The following is a 24,911-nucleotide window of genomic DNA, read 5'->3' as shown; positions in this document are numbered from 1 at the left end:
GTATTTTTATTTAAACTGAGTTTCAGATGACATAATGTTGCATTAGTTTTAGGTTTACAATGAGTATTTTTTTATAGTAAAAATTAGAAACAATGGTGAAGATCATTCAAAACTGATATTTTTTCTTTGTTAGGAGATTTACATGGCCAGTTGGATGACTTAATATTTATATTTTATAAGGTATGAACTCTCAAATTATGTTCCTGTCTTGTTCTGAGGTTTACTTTAGAAGTTCACATACAGTATCTATTAAAAAATGCTTAAGTATTTTAAAATATTTTAGAGTAATATTTCCTACTATGTAGCAAATGCAGAATGTAAAAATGATTATTGTATTATATTGTAGTGTATTTTTGTAGGCTGTTTAAAAAACAGAAAATCTGTGGTTAATAAAATCATTATTTGGAAAAAGAAAATCAAGTACTAAATAGAGAAAATTATTTATTATCAAAGCAACTGAAAGCTATTTTCATACCTATTTTTAGTTACCAAATGCTCTATATAGTGATAACTATTCCACTAATGTAATTAACACAAAGCATTTTCTGATGTATTGTCTTGTTAAATCCTGAGAAATGTATGGCAGCTATTATTATCATTGCCAGTTAGAGACAGAGTAGCCAGGACTTAAAATGAGCCTTGGAATTACAAGTTCAGTGCCCTTGGCACAAACCACCTGGCAACACTGTGCTTTTGGATAATGAACACATTTATTTTGGTGAGCATGTCATAACCTCAGCCTGGCTAGAAAGGAATATGAGACCAACAGAAAGTATTTCTAATATTTCCATCTTTTACTGACATTTCCTGTTTGGAAAAGAGCCAGACAGCACAGCACTGGCTTTCAGGCCTGATGTGACTGTCCGATGCACAATGGCTTGACCCGATTTCCTATTTCCTTCCCCCACTGTTTCTTCTTGGACTTGACTCCTCGTTCGGAAGAACGGCCTCCCATCACCAGAGCGGGCCTATGTGTTCAATGGCGACTTTGTGGACCGAGGGAAGGATTCAGTCGAGATCCTAATGGTTCTCTTTGCCTTCATGTTGGTTTACCCAAAAGAGTTCCATCTTAACCGAGGAAACCATGAGGACCATATTGTGAACTTACGGTACAAACCAAAACATGCTTGGGGATTTGGTCTTTACTGGTTGCGACTGTGAAGTTATTTTTCCAGAGCTTAGTATTTGTTAGATGCATTTTTAAAGCAGTCTTCAAGTTTATAAAGTAGAATACACAATATATACCATTTTAAAAGGTTTTCTTAAAAGTTTACACATTATCCTACTATTCTAATAAAACTATTACACTTGTTTTCACATGGCCAAACACTTTAATCATACAAACAGTAAGAGTTCACTATAGAAAAAGTGCAAAATATAGATAAGCAAATGGAAATTAAAGTATCCCATATTTCTACCTACAGATAATATAATTTTAAACATTGGCAATTATTTTGCAATTTTTTTCTATATATATATATTTTTTTAAATTTTTGATTGAAGGATAATTGCTTTACTATATTTTGTTGGTTCCTGCTATAAACATGAATCAGCCATAGGTATACATATAGAATATGCATTTTTATAAAAATGCAACTGTGCCATACATAATATCACTAAATTTAATATCTGTTTCTGCTTCTAACTCTAGATATGGTTTTACCAAGGAAGTGATGCATAAATATAAGGTATGCAGCTCTTAAAAGCAAAAGTTTCTCTCGGTGCAGATAAATCAAGTGAATTATTTAAGACTTAGTATCATGTTTTCAGATACACGGCAAGAAAATACTAAAACTGCTGCAAGATGTGTTCTGCTGGCTTCCACTGGCCACTCTGGTTGATGAGAAAGTCCTGATTCTTCATGGTGGAGTGTCAGACAGGACTGACTTGGAGCTCCTGGCTAAACTAGACAGGCACAAGGTACTGACTGAGCACTAAACTAATGTGGATTTCTGTATGCCAGGCATCACTGCCAACGAACCTAAGACAGATGTCATCTTGACTCCATGCTGACTCATAAGGGCTGTTAAGAGAATCCGTTAAATCTTTGAACAGAGGATTGGGAATCCACTGCTGGAGCAGGTGTACTGTGATCCATTAACATTTGGCCTGGATGATGGTGGGGAACGGCAGCTACTGCCATCTGTTGAAAGCCTCGAGTCCTAACCACTGGACCTGCCAGGGAACTCCCTAGAACCTTTGCTTTCTAATTTTCCACTTCCAAAATGAAACAGAAAAAATAGAAACTATTGGGGTATAAGGTATTCTGTTTTTTTACACTCCCCCTGCTCCTGCTTGTTTTTGTTAAGTTCCTTTGGGACAAGTGTTAATACCATCTCTGGTTATTTTGTATTTCTGCTAGCACTTTCCTTGCATATAGTAAGCGCTTAAAATAATGGTTGAGTTTAACTGCAGGAATTGAGACCCTGCAAGCTGTGCAGTGCAGCCAAAAAAAGAAGCAAAGATTCTGTTTTCTTTTAATCATGGATTCTTACCCTTAAATCGTATATTATAGCCTCTCTCCTCCAACTGCCCATCCGCACAGGAATGAATCCGTGCTATGACATCCTTGAGCAGTTCCAAAAACAGAGAACTCATTCCACATAAGCCAGTCTACTCTGGGCAACTCTAATTGATGTACAGTAAGTTCTATATATACGAACGAATTTGGTTCCAAGAACACATTCATAAGTCCAATTTGTCCCAAGTTAGCCTAGGTTCCCAATATAATCAGCTATATAGTACTGTACTGTAACAGGTTTATAGAACTTTTCACACAAATCATACATACATAAAAAACAGACACAAAAAACACTTTAAATCTTACAGGACAGTACCTCGAAAAGTACAGTAGTACAGTTTAATAGCTGGCATACAGGGGCTGGCAGGCACGTCTTTGAAAGTTTGCAACCTGCAGGTTCATATATACAAAGACTTACTGTAAAAGTCTATACTGTTGTTCAGTTGCCAAGTGGTGTCCGACTCTTTGCAACTCCATGAACTTGCACCACACCAGGCCTCTCTGTCCCTCCCCATCTCCCAGGTTTGCCCAAATTCATGTCCATTGAATCAGTGATGCCATCCAACCATCTCATCCTCTGTCACCCTCTTCTCCTTCTGTTATGAGACATAAATGAAAGAGTGTGGCCTTAAAATCAGACAGACCTGAGTCAGAATCTGGAAACAAGCACTGCTTGGCTGATATGGCAGCTTTGTGTACTCAGTTGTCCAGGCGCCAAGCCTTCTTATGTCTTGTTACTCTGCCATCCTTAGAGTGACATCCCCATGCCCTCATGTGCATAGCTCAAGATAGCTTGCCACCACACCTGCGTTCCAAGCAATACAGTAGAGGAATGAAAGGAAGAAGAATATCCTACCCTTTAAAGACATAGTGAAGAAGTTGCAAGCATCTCTTCCGCTCTCATCTCATTGGTCATAACTTAGTGCATTCCCGTAGGCAGGACGTGGTGGCTCCTTTGATCTCTGTGGGACCATCCTAACTCCAGTGTGATGGATCCATGGCTTAATTCCCTTCAACTTCACCAGGGAAATGGGTCATGAATATCAGCTCACAAGGTCCAGTCCAGCAAGGTGATACAGAAATGCACAGTATGTGCTAAAAATAGTAACACCTTCCATAAGTTGTTCAGGTACAAGGACCTTGCTATGTCCATTACAGACCCACACTTCCTAGAGTCAGCTTTCTGAGAATGGTTAGGACTCCAATCTGATCCCCATTCATTGGCCTTAAGTCTTCAGGAAAATACTTTGGATAGCATCTTATGAGATCCACATCAGTGATCAGGGTCAACACTTGGGCTGGTCTCCTGGATGTTTATTCTCCCATGATTTCTACAGGGTCCAGGACAGCAGTGGCACGGGCGAACATCTGTGGGAAACATTAACTGCTAGAAGTAAACTTACGTAGAGCCGTGAAAGTAGCTCCCAGTGATTCTACATACCCAACAGTGTCTACTTTCCTTAACTGAATTCCTTCTGGGTCTCAAACTATTTCTGAAACAATGGCAGGGTCTCTAGAACAATATTTCATAGTTGCTCAACTGGCGCCTGCTTCTAAGGCCTGGGCTTCCCTCGTGGTTCAGCTGGTAAAGAATCCGCCCACAATATGGGAAACCTGGGTTCGATCCCTGGGTTAGGAAGACCCCCTGGAGAAGGGAACAGGCTACCCACTCTAGTATTCTGGCCTGGAGTATTCCACAGACTGTATAGCCCATGGGGGTCACAAAGAGACACGATTGAGCAACTTTCACTTCTAAGGGCTACCTTCAACTGGAAGTAGGGCAACCAGTGAAGCTTTATCACAGGTTAAAGTAATCTCTTGACAACTTTTAGCTATAGTCTTTTTAAGAGTGTGATTCCTCTTCCATTTTGCCAGTAGACTGGGGTTGTCAAGAAGCATGTAATTTCCAAAGAAGGTTTAAAGCTCCAGATACTTCTTGAGATATTCTTGCTCTAAAGGCCCCTTTAAAAATGGACATAAGTAACCCAAACCTAGGGATTATTTTTTTTAGGAGATCTTTAAGAACCTCATGTGTTTTCAGGCCAGCAAGGAAATGCTTCTATCCAACCAGTACCAAATAGCTAATAAGGGCCTAAGGTTTCCAGTGACTACTGGCATCACAGTGAAGTCACTGATCTTTTCCCAGTCCAGCACCTGGGGTCTGAACTCCTTTGATTAAAGGCAGTGTCCCAGTTTTAGGATTATTTTTAGCACACACCATGCATTTCTGTATCAGCTTTTGAATTGTCCTTTGCATGTTTGGTCCTGTTTGCGAATCCACTGCTGCTGCTAAGTTGCTTCAGTCATGTCCGATTCTGTGCGACCCCAGAGACAGCAGCCCAACAGGCTCCCCCATCCTTGGGATTCTCCAGGCGAGAACACTGGAGTGGGTTGCCATTTCCTTCTCCAATGCATGAAAGTGAAAAGTGAAAGTGAAGTCGCTCAGTCGTGTCGACTCTTAGCGACCCCATGGACTGCAGCCCACCAGGCTCTTCCTTCCATGGGATTTTCCAGGCAAAAGTACTGGAGTGGGGTGCCAGTGCCTTCTCCCTTGCGAATCCACTAGAGGGTGCTATCTATCCCGCAATGGGTACTCAGGTGTACATAATGTAACACCTTCCGTAAAGGTGTTCAGGTACAAGGACCTTACTATATGCATTATAAACCCAGCCTTCCCAGAGTCAGCATCCTGAGAATGACCAGGACTCCAATCAGATCCCATTCATTGGCCTTAAATCTTCAAGAAGATAGATAGTATCTTACCAGACCTATATGGGCGACCAGAGCCAACTCTGGGACCTAGGTATTCCTGCCTGCTGGCTTTGCTGCTTGATCTGCTAAATTATTCCTTCCAGCAGTCACACAGTCTGCTTTCTGATGTCCTGAACAGTGGACATTAATTCTTTTGGCTCCATGACAGTTTCTAATAAGGTTAAAATTTCTTCAGTGGTTAAGTTCCTTATTCCCTGCAATTAAGAGTCCTCTCTCCAAATGGCCCTATGAGCATGGGCCACCAAGAAAGCATACTTTAGAATCAGTGAAAACAGTTACTCTTATCCTTACACAGATGGAAGGCTCTCATTAGGGCTGTTAGTTCTCCCTTTTGTGCAGAGATTCCTGGGGGAAAAGCTTCTGCTTCCAGGGTATTTTGGTGAGTTACCACCACATACCCAGCTTTGCATTCTTCCTGGTCCATAAAGCTGCCTCCATCTGTGAACATCTCAAGGTCTGGGTTCTCCAGTGGCTGGTCCATCAGGTCAGGATGGCTGGAATAGACTGGTTCAATTATTTGAATACAATCATGCATAAGCTCTTCAGTATTATTTGGGAGCACACTGGCAGGATGCAAGGTGGAGGCTGTTTTCAGAGTGACATTAGGATCATCCAACAATATAGCCTGATACTTTCCACATCTTCCTGAAGTTAACCAATATCCTCCCCCTCTGTTCTAGGAGGAAAAATAAACAGTGAGGCATATGCACTGTGGCAGGTTGTCCTAATATAAATTTCTCCACTTCCGGTAAAAGATCACAGGTCACTGCTACAGCCCAAAGACAAACTGGCCATCCCTTAGTAACTGTATCTAATTGCTTTAAGAAATACTCAGCAGGCTCCTTATGCTACCCAGGTTCCAAGTCAGGACTCCAAGGCTGATTCCTTGTCTCTCATGAACAAATAAGTCAAAGGGCTTTCTGGTATCTGGACGACCTAAAGCCAGGGCAGTTAGTTTTTTTCTTTGATAACCTGGAATGCCCTATGGCATTTCCCTAGTTGAGTCTAGAGATTCGTGTCTCCTTTAAAGTGAAAGTGTTAGTCACTCAGTCATGTCCAACTCTTTGTGACCCCGTGGACTGTAGCCCACCAGGCTCCTCTGTCCATGGGATTCTCCAGGCAAGAATACTGGAGTGGGTTGCCATTCCTTCCTCCGGGGGACCTTCCCGACCAAGGGGTCGAACCTGGATCTCCTGCATTGCAGGCAGATTCTTTTCTGTCTGAGCCAGCAGGGAAGCCTCCTTTAAAAGAGCTTCCTAAAAGGGTTTTGCAGTGAGTGCAAAATGGGGATCCAGTTGAGGCAGAACCTGGCCATTCCTAGGAATCCCTGCAGTTTATTTATGTATTGACTGTGCTGCATGGCATGTGGGATCTTAATTCCCTGACCAAGAATCGAACTCATACACCCTATAGTGGAAGTGTGGAGTTGCAACCACTGGTAAGCCAGGAAAGTCCCCCTGCAACTGTCTTTTGGTATAGGAATGGCAATCCTGGCTAGAACTTCCTGTCAGGGAGCAGGTCTGTACTTGTAAGAGTCCAAAATCCAAATATTTAGCAGAGGGCAGAAAAGTGTGACTTTTTCTTGAACACCTTATAGCCTCGTTCAACCAGAAAGTTCAGAGTCAAAGCTGTGTTCTGGTCTGAGGTGCCCTTTCTCTTACTAGCAATCAGAATATCATCCACAAGCTGGATCAAGGCTGCCTCGCTTAGCTGCTGCTAAGTCGCTTCAGTTGTGTCCGACTCTGTGCCACCCCATAGATGGCCTCCTACCAGGCTCCCCAGCCCCTGGGATTCTCCAGGCAAGAACACTGGAGTGGGTTGCCATTTCCTTCTCTAATGCATGAAAGTGAAAAGTGAAAGTGAAGTTGCTCAGTCGTGTCCGACTCTTAGTGACCCCACAGACCGCAGCCTAGCAGGCCCCTCCATCCATGGGATTTTCTAGGCAAGAGTACTGGAGTGGGGTGCCATTGCCGTACTGGAGTGGGGTGCCATTGCCTTCTCCTCGCTTAGCTGAGGGTCCCTCAAATCTTTTGCCAGGATTTCTCCAAATATCGTGGGAGTATTTTAAAATCCCTGTGGGACTACTATCCAGCAGTATTCTTGATGAACTTCTGTATCTAGATCTTACTATTCAAATCTAAAGATTCTTAGGATTCAAAACTCATGGGTATACAAAAAAAGGGAATCCAAGTCTAATGCAGTAAGCCAACACAAATCTCCAGAAAAAGTAGTGAGCAGAGTGTATGAGTTAGGGACTCCTGGATGAATATCTTCTACAGTTTGATTAATATCCCTTATGGTGTGCACAAACCGATACTCATCTGTGCCTGGTGTCCAGACAGTAAAACTGAAGTATTATAAGGTGATTTAATACAACATGTATTAAATCATGTTCCAGGGTTCCGGGGGAATTGAATCAATTTTTCCCCCTTTTGAATGGACTCAACTTCCAGGTGGTTGCAGCAGAGAAACTTTTCTAAGGGTCCCTGTTACAGTTACCAAAAAGTTGAATCCCCAATTGCCAGTCATTAACAACTTAATCAGATACAGATGGACATGGATAAGACCAAAATGGAAACAAAACCCAGATGGGCCCCAGGCTTTTAACTAGGGTATGGAGGTCAGAACTGCCAATCAGTCTAGGTACAGGTGAATTTCTTGAACAGGGTTACTCATCCAAAAGACATCTTCTCACCCCAAGACATCTTCCAACCTCAAATCCCCCAAATCACCTCCTAGCTACAAAACTAAGCACTGAATGTTGGCTGCACCTCGCCAGGAAACCCAGGGAATCCTTCCTGGAACAGATAGACAAGGGGACTGTTTGGACTCATCCACAGACTTTTAATATCAGCAATAGGCTGACCAACAATGGGCAGCAGGTCCGTCTGGATTTATCTCCTGGCTGGTGTGCCATATTTGTTACCGAACCAGGTTCTCTCTGCCCTAGCTTTGCAGCCAAAATGCTGGGATGCCAAAGTTTAGAGCAAAGAGAGGGTTTATTCACAAGGCAGCCAAGTGAGGAGGCTGAAGAACAAATCTCGAATCCTCTTCCCTGAAGGCAGGGGTTCAGGTTATTTATGGGAGAAAGAAGCAGGGTATCTGAGCTGTGAGAGGAGTGGCAGGGAGAGGTTAAGGAAAAGCTGCGGTAATCGTGGTTCTGAGCAGGCGTAACTAGGCTACAGGCTCTGCACCTTCAAAAGGGCACTAATGGAACTCTCGAGCATGCCTGGTTGAAGGGTCAGTGGTCCCATCCAGTCTTAGTCAGCTCAGCTGGAGCTAGACACAGCCGATTCCAAGTTCCCAGAAAACAACTCGGGCAAACATCTTATTTAGGCCACGTGCTGCTTGGAGGACATGCATGTCTTCTGTAGTGACAATTAAAACAGCCTTGATCAGTGAAGGTAGGTTACAGGTGAAATGGATTTCACTAATGCTTACCCACCGTTTCAGAAACTTAGAGGAGCAGGGGGTCTAGAGTCAGCTATCTGGATTCCATCCCTGTGCAGTCTCAGTCTCTCCGTGCCTTGGGGTTCTTACTTGTACTATAAGTGAGGGCTTCCCAGGTGGCACAGTTCTTTACAGAACCCGCCAATGCAGGACACGTGAGAGACTCGGGTGGGATCCCTGGGTCAGGAAGATTCCCTAGAGAAAGAAACGGCAACCCACTAGAGTAGTCTTGCCTGGAGAATCCCACCGAGGAGCTTGGGGGGCTGCAGACTCTGGGATCACAGAGTCGGACATGACTGAGTGAGCCCACATACTATTAAGCAAGAATGCTATTGCATGGGGGTGTTCAGGCTAATCAATGTATTCATAAAAGGGCCCTGGATGGCACCTATTTGGAAGAGGCTTGATACATATTAACACTATTATCCTTAAGAATAAAAGTCAGGGACACCTCTTGAAGCAGATAACATCCTTATAAAGTTACCTGAGGACCGGAAGGGGCGGACTCGTGGACTGGCCCTGACTGTGAGGTGGCAACAGGGGGGCGGGGAGTTGGTTAGGAGTCTGTTCACACTCTGAGGACTCGCACTCTCTTCGCGCAGGGCCAGAACTGCCTAGGAAGTAATTAGCACTTGTCCAGTGTTTCAGAATAACCTCTGTTCCCGTCTCTTCCATCAGGATCCCTCTTCAAATGTCAGTCAAGTGCCCGTCTTTGTTTCCGCCGGCAGTCAGTCCACACCGGGACGTGGCTTTCTTGTACTGCAGTCCTTAGATCTATTTGCAGAAAGTTCTCGCTCCTTGATTACACACCTGAAGAGTCTTCTTTGGGAACCAGACGTTTCTCTTGATACCCCTGTGGATGCTGTGGCACTCGGGCATGCTGGGAATGGCTGCTCTTGCCTTTGGCTGGATGCCCCAGGTCTGCTCTGTGGCCTGAATCAACTCTTTCTCAGGATCAGAATTCCTCCTGCTTGTGCTCTCTACATCGTCAGCTTGGTCCCAGTACCACGATGACTCTGAGGCAGGAGAGGAACCACACCTGGTCCCTTTGGCAAGAGCATCTTCCCGATTAGGTCCAGGTTGAAGTGAGGCGCTCCCATTCCCTCCCGGGTCCTTCCTCAGCAGGCACTTCCTGCGAATGGCCAGTTATAGCAGGCATCGGGCTTTTCCCACTCCAGCCATCCTCAGTCAAGGCGGCATTTCCTCCCCGTTGTGTTTGCATCTGTGGAACAGCAGGAGAGTCAATAAGGGCTCGCCTTCTGAGAGGTGCTCTGCCTAAAGGTTCCTAGAAACAGGTCAGCATTTCTCCAATTATTTGTGGTGGAGGACCAGGTTTCATAAATTTTTAATTTGTCACAGACCAGTACTGTTGTCAGAGAAGGCAATGGCACCCCACTCCAGTAGTCTTGCCTGGGAAATCCCATGGATGGAGAAGCCTTGTAGGCTCCAGTCCACAGGGTCGCTAAAGGTTGGACAGGACTGAGTGACTTCACTTTCACTTTTCACTTTCATGCTTTGGAGAAGGAAATGGCAACCCACTCCAGTGTTCTTGCCTGGAGAATCCCAGGGACGGGGGAGCCTGGCGGGCTGCTGTCTATGGAGTCACACAGAGTTGGACACGAATGAAGTGACCTAGCAGCAGCAGCAGTACTGTTGTAAAATGATAAATGTGGATTACTAGAAAAATGAAATGCAAACCCAAAAGTATAAGCCCACTGATCATGTGTTTGAATGACATTGATATCAAATTGCAATAAAAGCTTGGAAAGGCTTAGTTCTGTGCTGCCCTTGTCACCATCGGGACAATCCATGGGGCCCAGCTGACTTGATGCCAAATTTCTGCTGTCAAAGGGAGAACAGTTTCATTGAAGCATCTGTATCTTTTCTGACTACTTTTAGATTGTTTCCACCATGAGATACAAAACAAGAAAGGAGAATAAGAAACAGGCGGAGGAGAAGGGAAACGCCAACCAGACGGGGTCTGCTGGGAGACCCTCCCCGTGGTTTCTCCCCCAAAGCCGCTCCCTGCCCTCCTCGCCCCTCCGCCCCAGCACCCACAAGGCCCACAGAGCCGGGCGCTCCTCCAGCGTCCCCTGCGGCGTCCCCCTGGACTCCAAGGAGCTCTCCCGCCGGGTGCGGCACTCCGTGGACCTGGAGCTGGAGAGGTGCCGGCAGCAAGCGGGCTTCCCGGCGATCAAGGAGAAGGAGGAGCCCTCGTCGTCGGAGTCAGAAGTGGACTCAGATGCGGAGGAGCAGCCGCAACCCACACCGGAGGAGTGGAGGCAGGTGGGTGTGGCTGGCGCCGCTCTCTGCAGAAAGCAAGGATTTCACAAAACCCAACCAATCTCCTCCTGGCTCTCTTCGTCCTTATTTCTCTCTCCCTGAGGTCAGAGCCCCCAAATTGGTATTTGCTGGTGTGCTAAGTCGCTTCAGTCGTATCTGACTCTTTGCAACCCTGCGGACTGGACTGTATGTAGTTCGCCAGGCTCCTCTGTCTTTGGGATTCTCCAGGCAAGAATACTGGAGTGGCCCTCCATGCCATGCCCTCCTCCTGGGGATCTTCCCGACCTAGGGATCCTCCAGGGGATCTTGCAGACCCAGGGATCATACCCTGTCTCTTGGGTCTCCTGTATTGGGAGCCAGGTTTCTTTACCACTAGTGCCACCTGGGAAGCCCAGTATTTGCCTAGTGACGCCTATAGTCTGGAGTTTTATAAAGATGGAAGTTGTGCCAGGTGGGTTGTGTTGTCTGAGTAAGCTTGGTTTAGTGACTCAGCATCACTGGGGGGGAAAGGTAAGCCACAATTTATCCGCTGCTGTTCTATGCATGGCTGACATACGTATCAGATGACTGCTGCAGCTCAAGGCCAAAAGTATCATATCAGCAGCTTCCGTCCTGTGTTTGCAGGCAACTAAATGGCAAAACCCACTCCAGTGTTCTCGCCTGGAGAATCCCAGGGACAGAGGAGCCTGGTGGGCTGCCGTCTATGGGGTCGCACAGAGTCGGACACGACTGAAGCGACTTAGCAGCAGCAAAACCTGTTCCAGAATCTTCAGAACTTCATCCCATGGCCACCCCAAGCTGCAAGGGGGAATGGAAAAGCACGTATTTAGCCAGGCACAGTGCCATGCCAAAGACCCCAGTCTAAGAGTTCTGTTAGCAAGGAAGAGGGAGGAGAATGGATACTGAGGAGGAATGCACAGTGCTTGCCAAAACAGATGACTTTGGCAGTCAAATGGGGCGCTATTTCACAAGGGCAAGACTGGCAGGGAGACTGTAATCTAGGTGGGAGGTGCTGTTCCTGGTGATCTCGTGTAGTGGAGTTAATAGGACTACTTGAACTCGTTTTTGTCAACCACTTTTGATCTACGAAAATGGCAGCTTCTTATGCTTCATTGAATAAAGAAAAGAAAAGGAGAGAATCCAGAATTACTTAAGAGTTAAAATTAGCAGAACTTGTTGGCTGACTGGATGGAGGGTGGTGAGAAAGAGGAGGAATCGCAGGTGATTCTGAGGCTAGAAACCTCCAAGAAAGATGGTCAATTTGGGTTACACTGTGTTATTGATCGGGACCTCAACATCCACTTAGAATTGAAATTTTAAAATACAAGTCTCTCCTTTCACAAAACATACCTTTTCTTCTCTCCAGGTGGTGGATATACTGTGGAGTGACCCCATGGCTCAGGAGGGCTGCAGGGCCAACACCGTTCGAGGAGGCGGCTGTTATTTTGGGCCTAATGTGACAGAGCAGTTGCTACAGAAGTACAACCTGCAGTTCCTGATCCGCTCACACGAGTGCAAACCTGAAGGCTATGAATTCTGCCACAGTCGCAAGGTGGGCAGGTGTTTCCTACAGCACAGGAGTGGTCCTGTTGCCCTCCAGGGCATGGATGAGCTAAGGCCCTGGCTCCTCACAAACAGCTGAGCCTGATATTTGTTACCCACTTGCTCAAAGCAACAAAGCCCTTTACTGTCATTTATCCATCGCATTTGTAGCCTCTTTAAAACTCAAAATTTGATTGAGGCCACCACCTACCAATACATACCTGAGAGGAAAGTAAAGAGCGGATATAGCCCCATTTCATGGATGGAAATATGGCTGGGTATTTTCCCAGCCACCTTGCTATTCTTTGTCACACTGCCCACTGTCACAGGTCTCCAACTACATGACAGGGTCACAGGATCTCTGCACTGCACCCCAGGCAGGAATTCAGGATTGTTTGTCTTCTAGGGAGCATAATTAACATCCTGTCTAAATCTCTGGGCATCTCCAAATCCTTCAATATTTGCTGGTCTAATGCCACTAGGATGAGACTATCCCTGAGAATACTAATCCTGCAGGAGAATTACATGTTTTCATGCAGAAAACAAAGCTTGAGGTCAACTAATGTAAACAGTGTTTAACGGGAATGTTAAACAGTTGTATACATTTCTCTTTTTTTAAGGTTTTTAAGATAACATTTATTTCTTAAAAGTTCAGTTCAGTTGCTCGGTCGTGTCCGACTCTTTGCGACCCCATGAATCACAGCATGCCAGGCCTCCCTGTCCACCACCAAAAAGTTAACATGTGCATAATAGGAAACCAGAAAACACAAAAAGCAAAAAACAAAGTCATTCATACTCACAAGTAGTTTACCGTTTGACATGTCCTTCTAGGTCTCATTTGTGTATTTTCACAACTAGGCATCCATTTTAATGTAATTAAGATCATACAGTTATGTATCATGCTGTTTCACACATAATGAGTATTTACCATTTCAAAGTCCCAAAGCTATGAGTATTTTGATAACCAAGAATAAACCACACCAACTCAATCTGAAAGGGAAAAAAATGTAATCTTGCCGTTCTTGGCGAAAAAAATTTCAAAGACAAAAATGGCAACAGGCCTCTAGATAAACTTATTGGCAGAGGTAGGATTAAAATACTACATTCTCTTAATGTTCAATTAAAACTGAGACATAAAGCAAGAGAGTACACAAAGTGTAATTCTTCCAAGAGGATTCAGTATCTGATCTAAACTAAATAGTTGTATGCATTTCTATATTGCAGAACTTCTCAGAGCCTTTAATTTCCTGTATTCACTGTGAATCCCCAAGAAGAGATACAGTGTCCAGCATTTCCCAATGTATCAACAACAGGAACTTTTTTGCACAGAGCATCTCAGGAGGCTCAGCACTCCGCAGTAAACTCTGCTCTGAGGCTTAACGCCATGTCAATAGCCGACGTGCCTACTAGCTGTAATGGCCATCCCAGTTTATCAGGCCTAGCTTGCCTCTGAGTTGGACCAAATAAAGTGTTATCTATGACCACTGCTATTTTTTATTGGGCTAAAAATATGAAGAAAACATGTTGTGGATGTCCTGTCAGAATTCAAGTTTATGAGTCACAACTCCTGCCCTGCTAGCATTAGTGATTTAACATAAATAAACTGGGCTTCCCTGGTGGCTCAGACAGCAAGGAATCTGCCTGCAATGGAGGATTAAAAATATATATATCTATATGTAGATGGGGCTTCCCTGGTGGCTCAGTGGTAAAGAATCTGCCTGCCAATACAAGAGACCCGGGTTTGATTCCTGGGTTTTGAAGATCCCCTGGAGAAGGAAATGGCAACCCACTCTAGTATTCTTGCCTAGGAAATCCCATGGATGGAGGAGCCTGGTGGGCTGCAGTCCATGGGGTTGCAGAAGAGTCAGACAGGACTTAGCAACTCAACAACAACAACAACACAGATGAAATCAAGAAGGAACAGAAGGAATAACCACCTCCAAAATTGGGTTGGGCCCTATGGGATTGAGGGTGAACAGTTCTTCAGTGAACCTGAATGCCCGTCTCTCTTCTGTTTTGATTTAGGTGTTAACCATCTTTTCTGCCTCCAACTACTACGAAGTTGGCAGCAACAGAGGAGCCTATGTCAAACTGGGGCCAGACTTGACCCCACACATCATGCAGTTTCAAGCTAACAAGGCAACTCACACGCTTACCATGAGGCAAAGGCAAGACTTTTCAATGAATGATTTTCAGAAAGAGAGTTATAGTGTTTGTGGAAACCGTGAAATGCAAATGTTGTTAAATTTATCCCGATGCTAAGTCAAAATTTAGCTATGTCAGCACTACGACCTAGAATAGACTTTAAAACAGGGGCTCTTCTTTTCCTCCAATACACTCTGCCTACCCATCATTTATGGAAGTGACATGTTTATTTCCTGCAGAAATTATTCTCAGTGGGTACGTCTTAGTTGAAATCCATGTGACAGGCCACTAAATCATTCCAAGATCACTCTGCTTTTTTCTTTCGTTCTTAAAGTGTTTGCGATACCCGGTCAACCACAGACAAACCTTCCTTCACTGTCTTCAACACTTCTTTCTTCCTGGGAAGGAGCATATAATATTATTTAAATGGCTTCTGTTGAGATGATCCTGAGTTCTAATATTAGTTGAGAGCTTACTATTGAATATACACTAAGTGTTATTACAAAGAATTTACATATTATTTCTCAGTAAGCTTATAAAATACAGTGTTACTAATATCAGTTTTATAGATGACATCATTGGTTAAATCAGTGGTCTTGGGTCACACAGCTAGTAAGTGATAAAAGTAAGCCTTGACCCAGACAATCTAATTTCAGAACCCACATACATAACAGCTCTACAGTGCTGCTGCCCACTGAGAAGCTGGCCCTGGAGTGTATAAGCTGCTGAAAGATATACAGTTATAATGCTGCTGAACCAGCTTATTTAATTATCAGACAAACTAAGTTAGAAATGAAAGTCAGCATAAATCTAGTGGGAAAAGAACACAAGAATATTTAGCATCTGCCCTTTGTGTGAGTGCTATAAAAGGGCATTATTTTAAGTCACTCTTGAGTTATTAAATACTCAAGCGTTATTAAACACTCAGGTTTTACACAGTCAGAGCCAGCATCACTCAAAAAGAAGTATGATGTGAAAACTTAGCTCACTAAATGATAGTCAAACCCACTATGCAGAATGGTCTCTGGAGCTTTATAAAAATGTCAGCTAGTGCTCACTTCGGCAGCACATATACTAAAATTGGAACGATACAGAGAAGATTAGCATGGCCCCTGCACAAGGATGACACACAAATTTATGAAGCGTTCCATATTAAAAAAAAAAAAAAGTCAGCTATTGGAGCCTCATCGCAGACTTCCAAAATTAGAATCTCCAGGGGGTGTGACCCCAGCACCTGGAATACCATGATTCCAAGTGATTTAGATGTTGCTACTACAAAAGGAGTCACCGTGAGGAATCCTATAAATAACGTGTATTAATACCATAGCTAAAGAACACTCAGCTTTTTAAAATATTCACTGATTGTATTAAAGCAAGTACAACATCCCTCATTTACACAGAACAATTTCAACACTCTGGACCACAAATGGAGAACTGAGAAGGTGGGAAATGCCTTTGACCAACCATATGTCTCCATAGTCATCAACCCAAGATAACATTTTTTTCCTAGGGGAATCCTCATTCAGAATCCTTTTTTTTTTTTTTTTAATTTTTAAGTTTTTGGCTGTGCTGTGCAGCATGCAGGATCTTAGTCCCTGGACCAGGGATCAAAACCGCACCCCCTGCAGTGGAATCTGAGAGTCTTAGCTGCTGAACTACCAGGGAATCCCCAGCATCCATTTACTTTTGGTTTAAATCCATTCCTCATAGCTTAGCCAGCCTGGAGTCCACCTATCAAGACTGATTCCTGACCCCCCACCTTGTTAGCTATGTGACTTTGGGCTAGTTACTTCCACTGCAGTGGGCAGAAGAGTCATACCTACCTCAGTGGGTATTGGAGGATTAATCAGATGATCCACGCAGAGCTCAATATGTGCTGCTTGACATAGGGAACAGAGAGCCTTGTGCATTGAGACAGCCTTCAAGGTCATTGCTATACGCCATCCCTGAATGATAACCATCAATGAGTATGACTTACCAGAAATAGTTTAAATGCTTTGCATTTAAAATAGTTTAAATGCTCTTAAACTTTTAGGGGCTCTCATACTTTTTTTAGCCTCTGATAAAACAAAAAATTCTCCAGAAAAAGTACATACAATCACATACCCATGAAATTTGAGATGAATTTTTTAGGCAGCTCACACTTTTCTGAGGGTCTATGGAGATTATTATGTGATGTACCTTAAACTTCAAGGAAGACTTTCATCAAAGATGGTTAAATTGTTTTGGGTTTGTTTTTTTGTTTTTTTTTAGCACTTCTAAAGATAGATTATCTGGTCACCATTTATAGAATGGCTGCTGCTTCAATGAGACAGGACAGAGTTTATATTTACCTTTTATCTCTTGTAGTATTCTTGTTCATTCAACTACAGATATTTACTGAACACTTATTTTAGGCCAAGTGCCATGCCCAGCAGGACTATGTTGACTCCATAAGAATAAGGAAACTAAACTAGTGATATTTTGTTATTCATAAATCCTGCCATGTTTAATAATAAATATAAAGAAAACATATGATTATGATAATAGATACCATTTGCTGAGTGCTTTCTACATGCCAGGCTTTCTTCTAGGTGCTTTCCATGAATTTACTTATTTAATCTTCACAAAAATCGTATGAGTTAGGTACCATTTTTGTCGCTATTTTGTAGATGGAGAAAATGAGGTACAGTGTATTGGGTGGGCCCAAAAGTTCGTTTGGATTTTTCCATAACACATTATGGGACTTCTGCTCTAACCACTGTCCTGCGCTGGGAAGGACAGCAGCATTCCCCAGACCAGTCCTGTTTGTGCACAATGGGGAAAAGCCGGAGAGCAGTGGAAAGAAGTAAGACGGAGCTCTTGGGAGGTTGAGATGTTAAGAAAAAGAGAGGACAGTGTAGTAAAAAGCCATGACTATCAATCCTAAAGGAAATCTACCCTGAATATTCACTGAAAGGACTGATGCTGAATTAAGCTCCAATACTTTGGTCACCTGATGCAAAGAGCCAGCTCGTTGGAAAATACCTTGATGCTAGGAAAGACTGGGGGCTGGAGGAGAAAGGAATGACAGAGGATGAGATGGTTGGATGGCATCACCGACTCAATGGTCATGAGTCTGAGCAAACTCCAGGAGATAGTGAAGGACAGGGAGGCCTGGCGTGCTTCAGTCCATGGGGTCACAAAGAATCAGACACGACTGAGGGACTGACCTGATTTCTTCTATACTGACTCTTTTTTTTTTTTTTTAATCTAATGTTCTCTGTCATCTTCTGTACCAGGATTAGCAGAGTGGAGGAGTCAGCTCTGAGAGCCCTACGGGAGAAGTTATTTGCCCATTCCTCAGATATTCTTGTTGAATTTAAGAAGCATGATAAAGATGAAACTGGTAAGACTAATCAAGTGAAATATTCAGAGGAAGAAAATTGGTCAAAAAACCTGTCTCACAGTAATTAGCAAATAAATATTGGCTTAAGGATTAAATGACCAGAAGACCTCTTTGACTACCTTCATTTTATTCAACTTGATGTTCTAGCATTCTAAGCTTTTAACAGAATGTAAACTTGGCTAAATATAAACAAAGATGGTGAAAAGAAATGGAGTCAAGGGAAGGGTGATAAAGCCAGAACTAGGCAAAAAGCAACAGGGGACAGGTTGCAAGAGTGGATGCAAGACCAAAAAGACTAATAATTCGGTTTCTCATCAGTAAGTGTGTGATTACCTGTTCTGTGTTCTATTACCCAAGATGGAAATTTTGTCTTTCTCAACTCAGTGGAATGTCTAATGGACTCTGACTACATGTAGCCCAGTTCAAAAAATAGCAGTAACAGTCCTAAAATCATAGCACTATCTTTTCATATACACAGAAATAACTAATGCTATGTATACATATATATGTGTGTATGTGAGTGTATATGTATATATATGACATTTTATATATATATATATATATATATGGAGAAGGCAATGGCACCCCACTCCAGTACTCTTGCTTGGAAAATCCCATGGATGGAGGAGCCTGGTAGGCTGCAGTCCACGGGGTCGCTATGAGTTGGACACAACTGAGCGACTTCACTTTCACTTTTCACTTTCATGCATTGGAGAAGGAAATGGCAACCCACTCCAGTATTCTTGCCTAGAGAATCCCAGGGATGGGGGAACCTGGTGGGCTGCCGTCTCTGGGGTCACACAGAGTCAGACACAACTGAAGCAACTTAGCAGCATATAGAGTCTTATGTGACTTCCAGGAGTATTGCCAAATAGATTTGGCAAATTAAAACAAAATACCTAATTACATTTGAATTATAGACAACAAATAGTTTTTAAATATAAGTATATCCCATGCAATATGTGGGATATACTTATAGTCTGTAGTGTGAGAATCGGATCTACTAGGCACCCTGTATTTTATCTGGCAACCCTACTTTCCAACCAGCTCTTCCATTACCAACAAGAATAGTGACAGTACTCATCACTGCTGTTACCTACAGATAGTAAGAAGAATGTCAGGATAGAAGATTTATAGGTGATGAGTCAACCAGTCATCTCTTTCCTACAGGTCTAATCACCCTGAGCGACTGGGCTGCAGCCGTGGAGTCTGTGCTGCACCTGGGGCTGCCCTGGCGGATGCTGAGGCCACAGCTGGTGAGCAGCTTGACGGATAACAAGCTGGCGTACAAGTCCTGGCTGGAGAACTTGGCCAAAGAAAAACTGAGCCAACAGGTAAGCGTGTAAAAATGGTTGATGAAAGCATATTGTGGACCATGAAGCCCCTTGTAGAGAACATTGAATCAGTAACAGCCAAATATTGAGAAGCCCAAAGGGAGGATGAATGGAAACAACTATCTGCTGAGTTCCTGTGTGTCAGACTTGTGTTAAGTGACCTATATATATTGCCTCATGGTTTATTCTCAAAACCATCTCTAAGAGGTAGATATAATCAGTACCAACATACCCAAGAGAACACTGGGGTTAGATAATCTGCCTAGGATAACTTTGTAAGTTATAGAACTGGAACTCAAATCCAGGTCTATCCCCCATTTAAAAAGTTATTTGTTCAGTAAATACTTACATGTAATGTATGTGAGGCCTTGGGGAATGTACTTAAAAAAAAAAAGCTTTATTGCAATATAATTTATGTATCAGGCAGTTCATCCATTTAAAGTGTAGAGTTCAGTGGTTTTTAGTATATTTGCAGCTATGTGCAACCATCACCATCATGATGAATTTTATATTTTTTCTCATGGGTAGGTGCTTCTTAAACCATCAGATTATTTAGTAGGCTGGAGGGGGTTAGGGTAGAGGGATCATAAAACTTTCAGGAGTCTTGTTGTCAGGGTTGATGGTGTGTAATTATGTATGAAGAAAAAAACATAAGAGACAGAAGGAAATTGAGATTTCTTTTCTTGCAGAACATACAGTCGAGTTTGCTGGAAACACTGTATCGCAACCGGTCTAACCTGGAGACCATTTTTAGGATCATAGACAGTGATCACTCAGGTAAAGGCACTCACCGTCCTGTCACTTCTGACACATGGCAAGCATTTTACTCCCACCTTTGCATCTTTTGGAGTAAAATTAGTGGCAGTGCTAAAAACAGAAACTAGAATAGTATTTGAGCCACATGAGCTCTCCCTATAGATGAGGGGTTGGGGAAAAAAAGAATGAAGACAAACTGAATGAGAACATCTTACAGGAAGAATTTATATTAGCTGTAATATCCTTTATAGGTCTATCAGAGATTGCCACAAAGGAATGAAGAGTGTCTAGAACAGAAAAGCTTTGGCACTCACTCCTAAAGTATTATTTAAAATTTTAAATAATTACAGGTTAACAAGTTTATAAAAACTGTACAAGGAAGTCTTATATACTATCACCCTATTTCCTCATTGTTTCAAAGGCCTTTTCAATTTTTTTTGAGATATAATTCACATACCATATAATTTACTCATTTACAATGTGCTTCTTTAGTATATACACAAGCTTGTGTATCATCATCATTCTAAAGAGAAACCCATACCCATTAACAGTCACTCCCCATTCCCCATTCCTTCTCCCTGGCAATCATTAGTTTGCTTTCTGTATCTATGCATTTGCCTGTTCTGGACATTCCATATAAATAGACTCATGACACATGGCCTTTGGTGTCCAGCTTCTTTCACTTAGCATGTTTTCAAGGATCACCCATGTTGCAGCATGTATCAGTTTCTTTCTTTTTATACCTGGATAATATTCCATTATATGAACATATCACAATTTGTTTATCCATTCATCTGTTGATAGACATTTGGATTGTTTCCACTTTGGGGCTGTTATGAATAATATTGTTTTGAACAGTCATATACAACTTTGTGTCTGAACATACGTTTTCAGTTCTCTTGGATGTATTCCCAGGAGTACAATTGTTGGACCATATGGTAAAACTGTGTTTAACTTTTTGGGGAATTGCCATACTGTTTTCCCACATTTTACTTTCCTACTGACAATGTATGAGGGTTCTAATTTCTGTATATCCTCACCAACACTTGTTTTTTTCATTAAAAATTTTTTTTCATAGCCATCCTACTGGGTGTGAAATATCTCATTATGGTTTTGCATTTTGTTCATAACTAACAATGTTGAACATTTTTTCATATGCTTATTGAAAATTTGTATATCATCTGTGGAGAAATGTCTATTCAAATCCTTTGCCCATTTTTTAATTGGGTTATCTTTTTATTGTTGAGTTGTAAGAGTTCATTATATATTTTGGATATTAGCCCATTATCAGATGTAAGATTTGCAAATATTTTCTCTGATTTTATGCGTTATCTCTTCACTTTTTTGGTAGTGTCTTTTGGTGTACAAAGGTTTTAATTTTTTAAAGTCCAATTTATCCTTTTTCTTTTGCTGCTTGTACTTTTTTGGTATCATATCTAAGAAAATGTTATGTAACTGAAGGTCACAAAGATTTGTACCTTTCCTCCAAGAGTTTTACAGTTTTAGCTTTTACAGTGGGGTCTTTGATCTATTTGAGTTAGTTTTTGTTTGTAGTGCAAGGTGGGGTCTCACTTCATTGTTTGCATGTGGATATCCAATTGTCCTCTACCATCTGTTGAAAAAATTACTTTCCCCCGTTGAGTGGTCTTGAAACCCTAGTAAAAAATTAATTGGCCATAGACGTATAGATCCATAGGCTTTTTATAAGCAGAATAAATTAGCATATGTCTGAGATGATTTAATGCAGGGTTTCTCAGCGTGGCACTACTTACATCTGGGCTTGAGTAATTCTTTGTTTTGGGGCCCACCCTGTACATTTTAGGATGTTTAATAACATCCCTGGCCTTTACCTATTAAATACCAGTAACACCCTACCCCCACTCCAGTCACGACCATCAAAAGTGTCTCAAAACATCTCCAATGGTCCCTATAAGGAGAGCAGCAAAATTGCTTCCAGCTAAGAACCACTAATCCAGTGATTTAGTGTGATCCTTTTGGAAGTTTAAAGTGGATGGCAGGCCTTGGGTGTCTTTGTTGTAACAGTAGAGAATAGGCATCCTTGAAAGAATATCAGAGGAAATGAGCACTGAAAACCAGACTGACTCACTAAAGTGACTTGCTCTCTCTGGTAAGGGTCCATCTCACTGGACGAGTTCAGGCATACTTGGAAGCTATTCAGCTCTCATATGAACATTGACATCACAGACGACTGCATCTGTGACCTTGCCCGGAGCATTGACTTCAACAAGGATGGCCACATTGACATCAATGAATTCCTGGAGGCCTTCCGCCTTGTGGAGCAGTCCTGCTCAGGGGTTGATGTCTCAGATTGCCCACAAGTCACAAACAGTAGTAACGGTGACTGCAGCAGCCCAGGTGCACAATAAGGCCAGCTTTGTCCCCGTCGTCCAAGGTGCCTCAGAAGCAATGCCGAGCTCCTTGCTGGAATGTCTCCCTTATTCTCCATAAATTCATGAAACTTTATGCTGAGAATTTGCCTACCAATATGCAACAGAATCACCTGTGTATTCAGGCGAATTCTACCAAAGAACTTTTACCAATCTTTCTCAAACTTTCCTAAAAGACTGAAGAGGGAACACTCCTAAAGACCGATCTATGAAACCACCATCACCCTGATACCAAAATCAGACAGATACCACCAAAAAAGAAAATTACAGGCCAATATCTTTGATAAGTATAAATATTTGTATTTATAATGCAAAATTTTTCAACAAAATGTTATCAAACTGAATACAACAACACATAAAAATGATCATACACCATGACCAAGTAGGATTCACCCCAAGTTCACAAGGATGGTTCAACATACGCAAAATCAATGGGAAACACCACATCAACAAAAGAAAAGCCAAAAAGCACATGATCATCTCAAAAGATGCAGGAAAAGCATTTCACAGTTCAACATCCATTCATGATAAAAACTGGGTTAAGGAGAACATGTTTCAACATAATAAAAGCTATTTATGACAAACCCACGGCCAATATAATACTCAACAGTGAAAAGCTGAAAGCCTTCCCACTAAAACCTGGAACAAGACAAGGGTACCCACTCTCACCACTTCTATTGAACATCATATTGGAAGTCCAAGCAACAGCAATCAGACAATAAAAAGAAATAAATGGTATTCAAATTTATTTATTTATAAATTTATTTATTTATTGGAAGGGGAGAGGTAAAATTGTCATTATATGCAGACAACATGATACTATATAGAGAAAACCCTCAAGATTTCACACAAATACTAGAACTGATAAATGAATCTGGTGAGGTAGCAGGATACAAAATTAACATACAGAAATCAGTTGCATTTTATACTAACAATGAAATATCAGAAAGGGAATGTAAGGAAAAACAATACCTTTAAAATTTGCACCAAAAAACCCCAAAATACTTAGGAATAAACCTGACCAAAAAGTGAAAGATTTATATGCTGAGAACTATAAAACATTAATAAAGAAAATTAAAGCTGATTCAAAGAAATGGAAAGATATCTCCTGCTCTTGGACTGGAAGAATTAATAGTGTTAAAATGGCAATACTGCCCAAAGCAATCTACAGATTTAATGTGATCCCTATCAAATTGCCCATGACATTTTTCATAGGACTAGAACAAATAATCCTAAAATTTTATATGGAACCATAAAAGACCCAGAATTGCTAAAGCAATCCTAAAGAAAAAGAACAAAGCAAGAGATGTAATTCTCCCAGACTGCAGACAATACTACAGACCTACCATAATCAAAACAGTGTGGACTTGGCACAAACACACACACACAGATCCATGGAACAGAATAGAGACCAGAAATAAACCCACACACCTATGGTCAATTAACCATCAATAGAGGAGCAAGAATATAAAATAGGAAAAAGATAATCTCAATAAGTGGTGCTGGGAAAGTTGGAGAATTGCATGTAAATCAATGAAGTTTGAATACACCCTCACACTATGCACAAAAATAAACTCAAAATGCCTTAAAGTCTTAAACCTAAGAAATGACACCATAAAACTCCTAGAAGCAATCATAGGCATTCTCTGACATAAATTGTACCAGTGTTTTCTTCAATCAGTCTCTCAAGGCAACAGAAATAAAAATGAAAATAAACAAATGGGACCTAATCAAACTTAACAAGCTTTTGTACAGCAAAGGAAACCATAAACAAAATGAAAAGACACCCTATAAAATGGGAGGAAAATCTGCAAATGATATGACCCACAAAGGTTTACTTTCCAAAATATACAAGCTCATAAAACTCAACAACAACAACAAAAAACAATCAAAAATGGGCAGAAGACCTAAATAGACATTTTTCCAATGAAGACATACAGATGGCCAATAGGCACATGAAAAAATGTTCAACATGGGAAATTGTTCGAGAAATGCAAATCAAAACTATAATAAGGTACCACCTCACACCTGTCAGAATGACCATCATTGAAAAGTCTACAAATAACAAATGCTAGAGAGTGTATAGAATGGAGAAGGAAATGGCAACCTACTCCAGTGTTCTTGCCTGGAGAATCTCAGGGATGGGGGAGCCTCATGGGCTGCCATCTACGGGGTCACACAGAGTCGGACACGACTGAAGCGACTTAACAGCAGCAGCAGCAGCAACAGCAGCAGAGTGTGTAGAGAAAAGGGAACCCTCCTCCACTGTTGGTGGGAATGTAAGTTGGTGCAGCCACTATGGAAAACAGTATGGAAGTTCCTCAGTAAGCTAA

The 24,911-nt window shown here is 42.1% G+C and overlaps 1 protein-coding gene and 1 non-coding gene across 2 annotated transcripts in view; both read left to right on the top strand.

Moving 5' to 3' along the window:
* PPEF2 (protein phosphatase with EF-hand domain 2) overlaps positions 1 to 22,996 on the top strand; it is a 33,920-nt gene extending 10,924 nt beyond the window's left edge. The window contains exons 6-16 of the mRNA XM_040237094.1: positions 134 to 180; positions 943 to 1,109; positions 1,652 to 1,688; positions 1,771 to 1,920; positions 10,643 to 11,029; positions 12,393 to 12,578; positions 14,594 to 14,736; positions 17,974 to 18,080; positions 19,251 to 19,414; positions 20,104 to 20,191; positions 22,304 to 22,996. Of these exons, the coding sequence (XP_040093028.1) occupies positions 134 to 180; positions 943 to 1,109; positions 1,652 to 1,688; positions 1,771 to 1,920; positions 10,643 to 11,029; positions 12,393 to 12,578; positions 14,594 to 14,736; positions 17,974 to 18,080; positions 19,251 to 19,414; positions 20,104 to 20,191; positions 22,304 to 22,557 (1,730 nt within the window). The 3' untranslated portion in view covers positions 22,558 to 22,996. The remainder of the gene's footprint in view (positions 1 to 133; positions 181 to 942; positions 1,110 to 1,651; positions 1,689 to 1,770; positions 1,921 to 10,642; positions 11,030 to 12,392; positions 12,579 to 14,593; positions 14,737 to 17,973; positions 18,081 to 19,250; positions 19,415 to 20,103; positions 20,192 to 22,303) is intronic.
* LOC120862311 lies at positions 15,764 to 15,870 on the top strand. The gene has a single exon (XR_005720739.1). It is a non-coding gene; the product is annotated as a U6 spliceosomal RNA (small nuclear RNA).
* Positions 22,997 to 24,911: the final 1,915 nt, after the last annotated feature.

The sequence above is a fragment of the Oryx dammah genome, unplaced genomic scaffold (assembly GCF_014754425.2).
Source record: "Oryx dammah isolate SB20612 unplaced genomic scaffold, SCBI_Odam_1.1 HiC_scaffold_3, whole genome shotgun sequence".
NCBI lineage: Eukaryota > Metazoa > Chordata > Mammalia > Artiodactyla > Bovidae > Oryx > Oryx dammah.
Note: the sequence above shows the minus strand (reverse complement) of the source record. Positions and strands in the feature narration are given on the sequence as shown.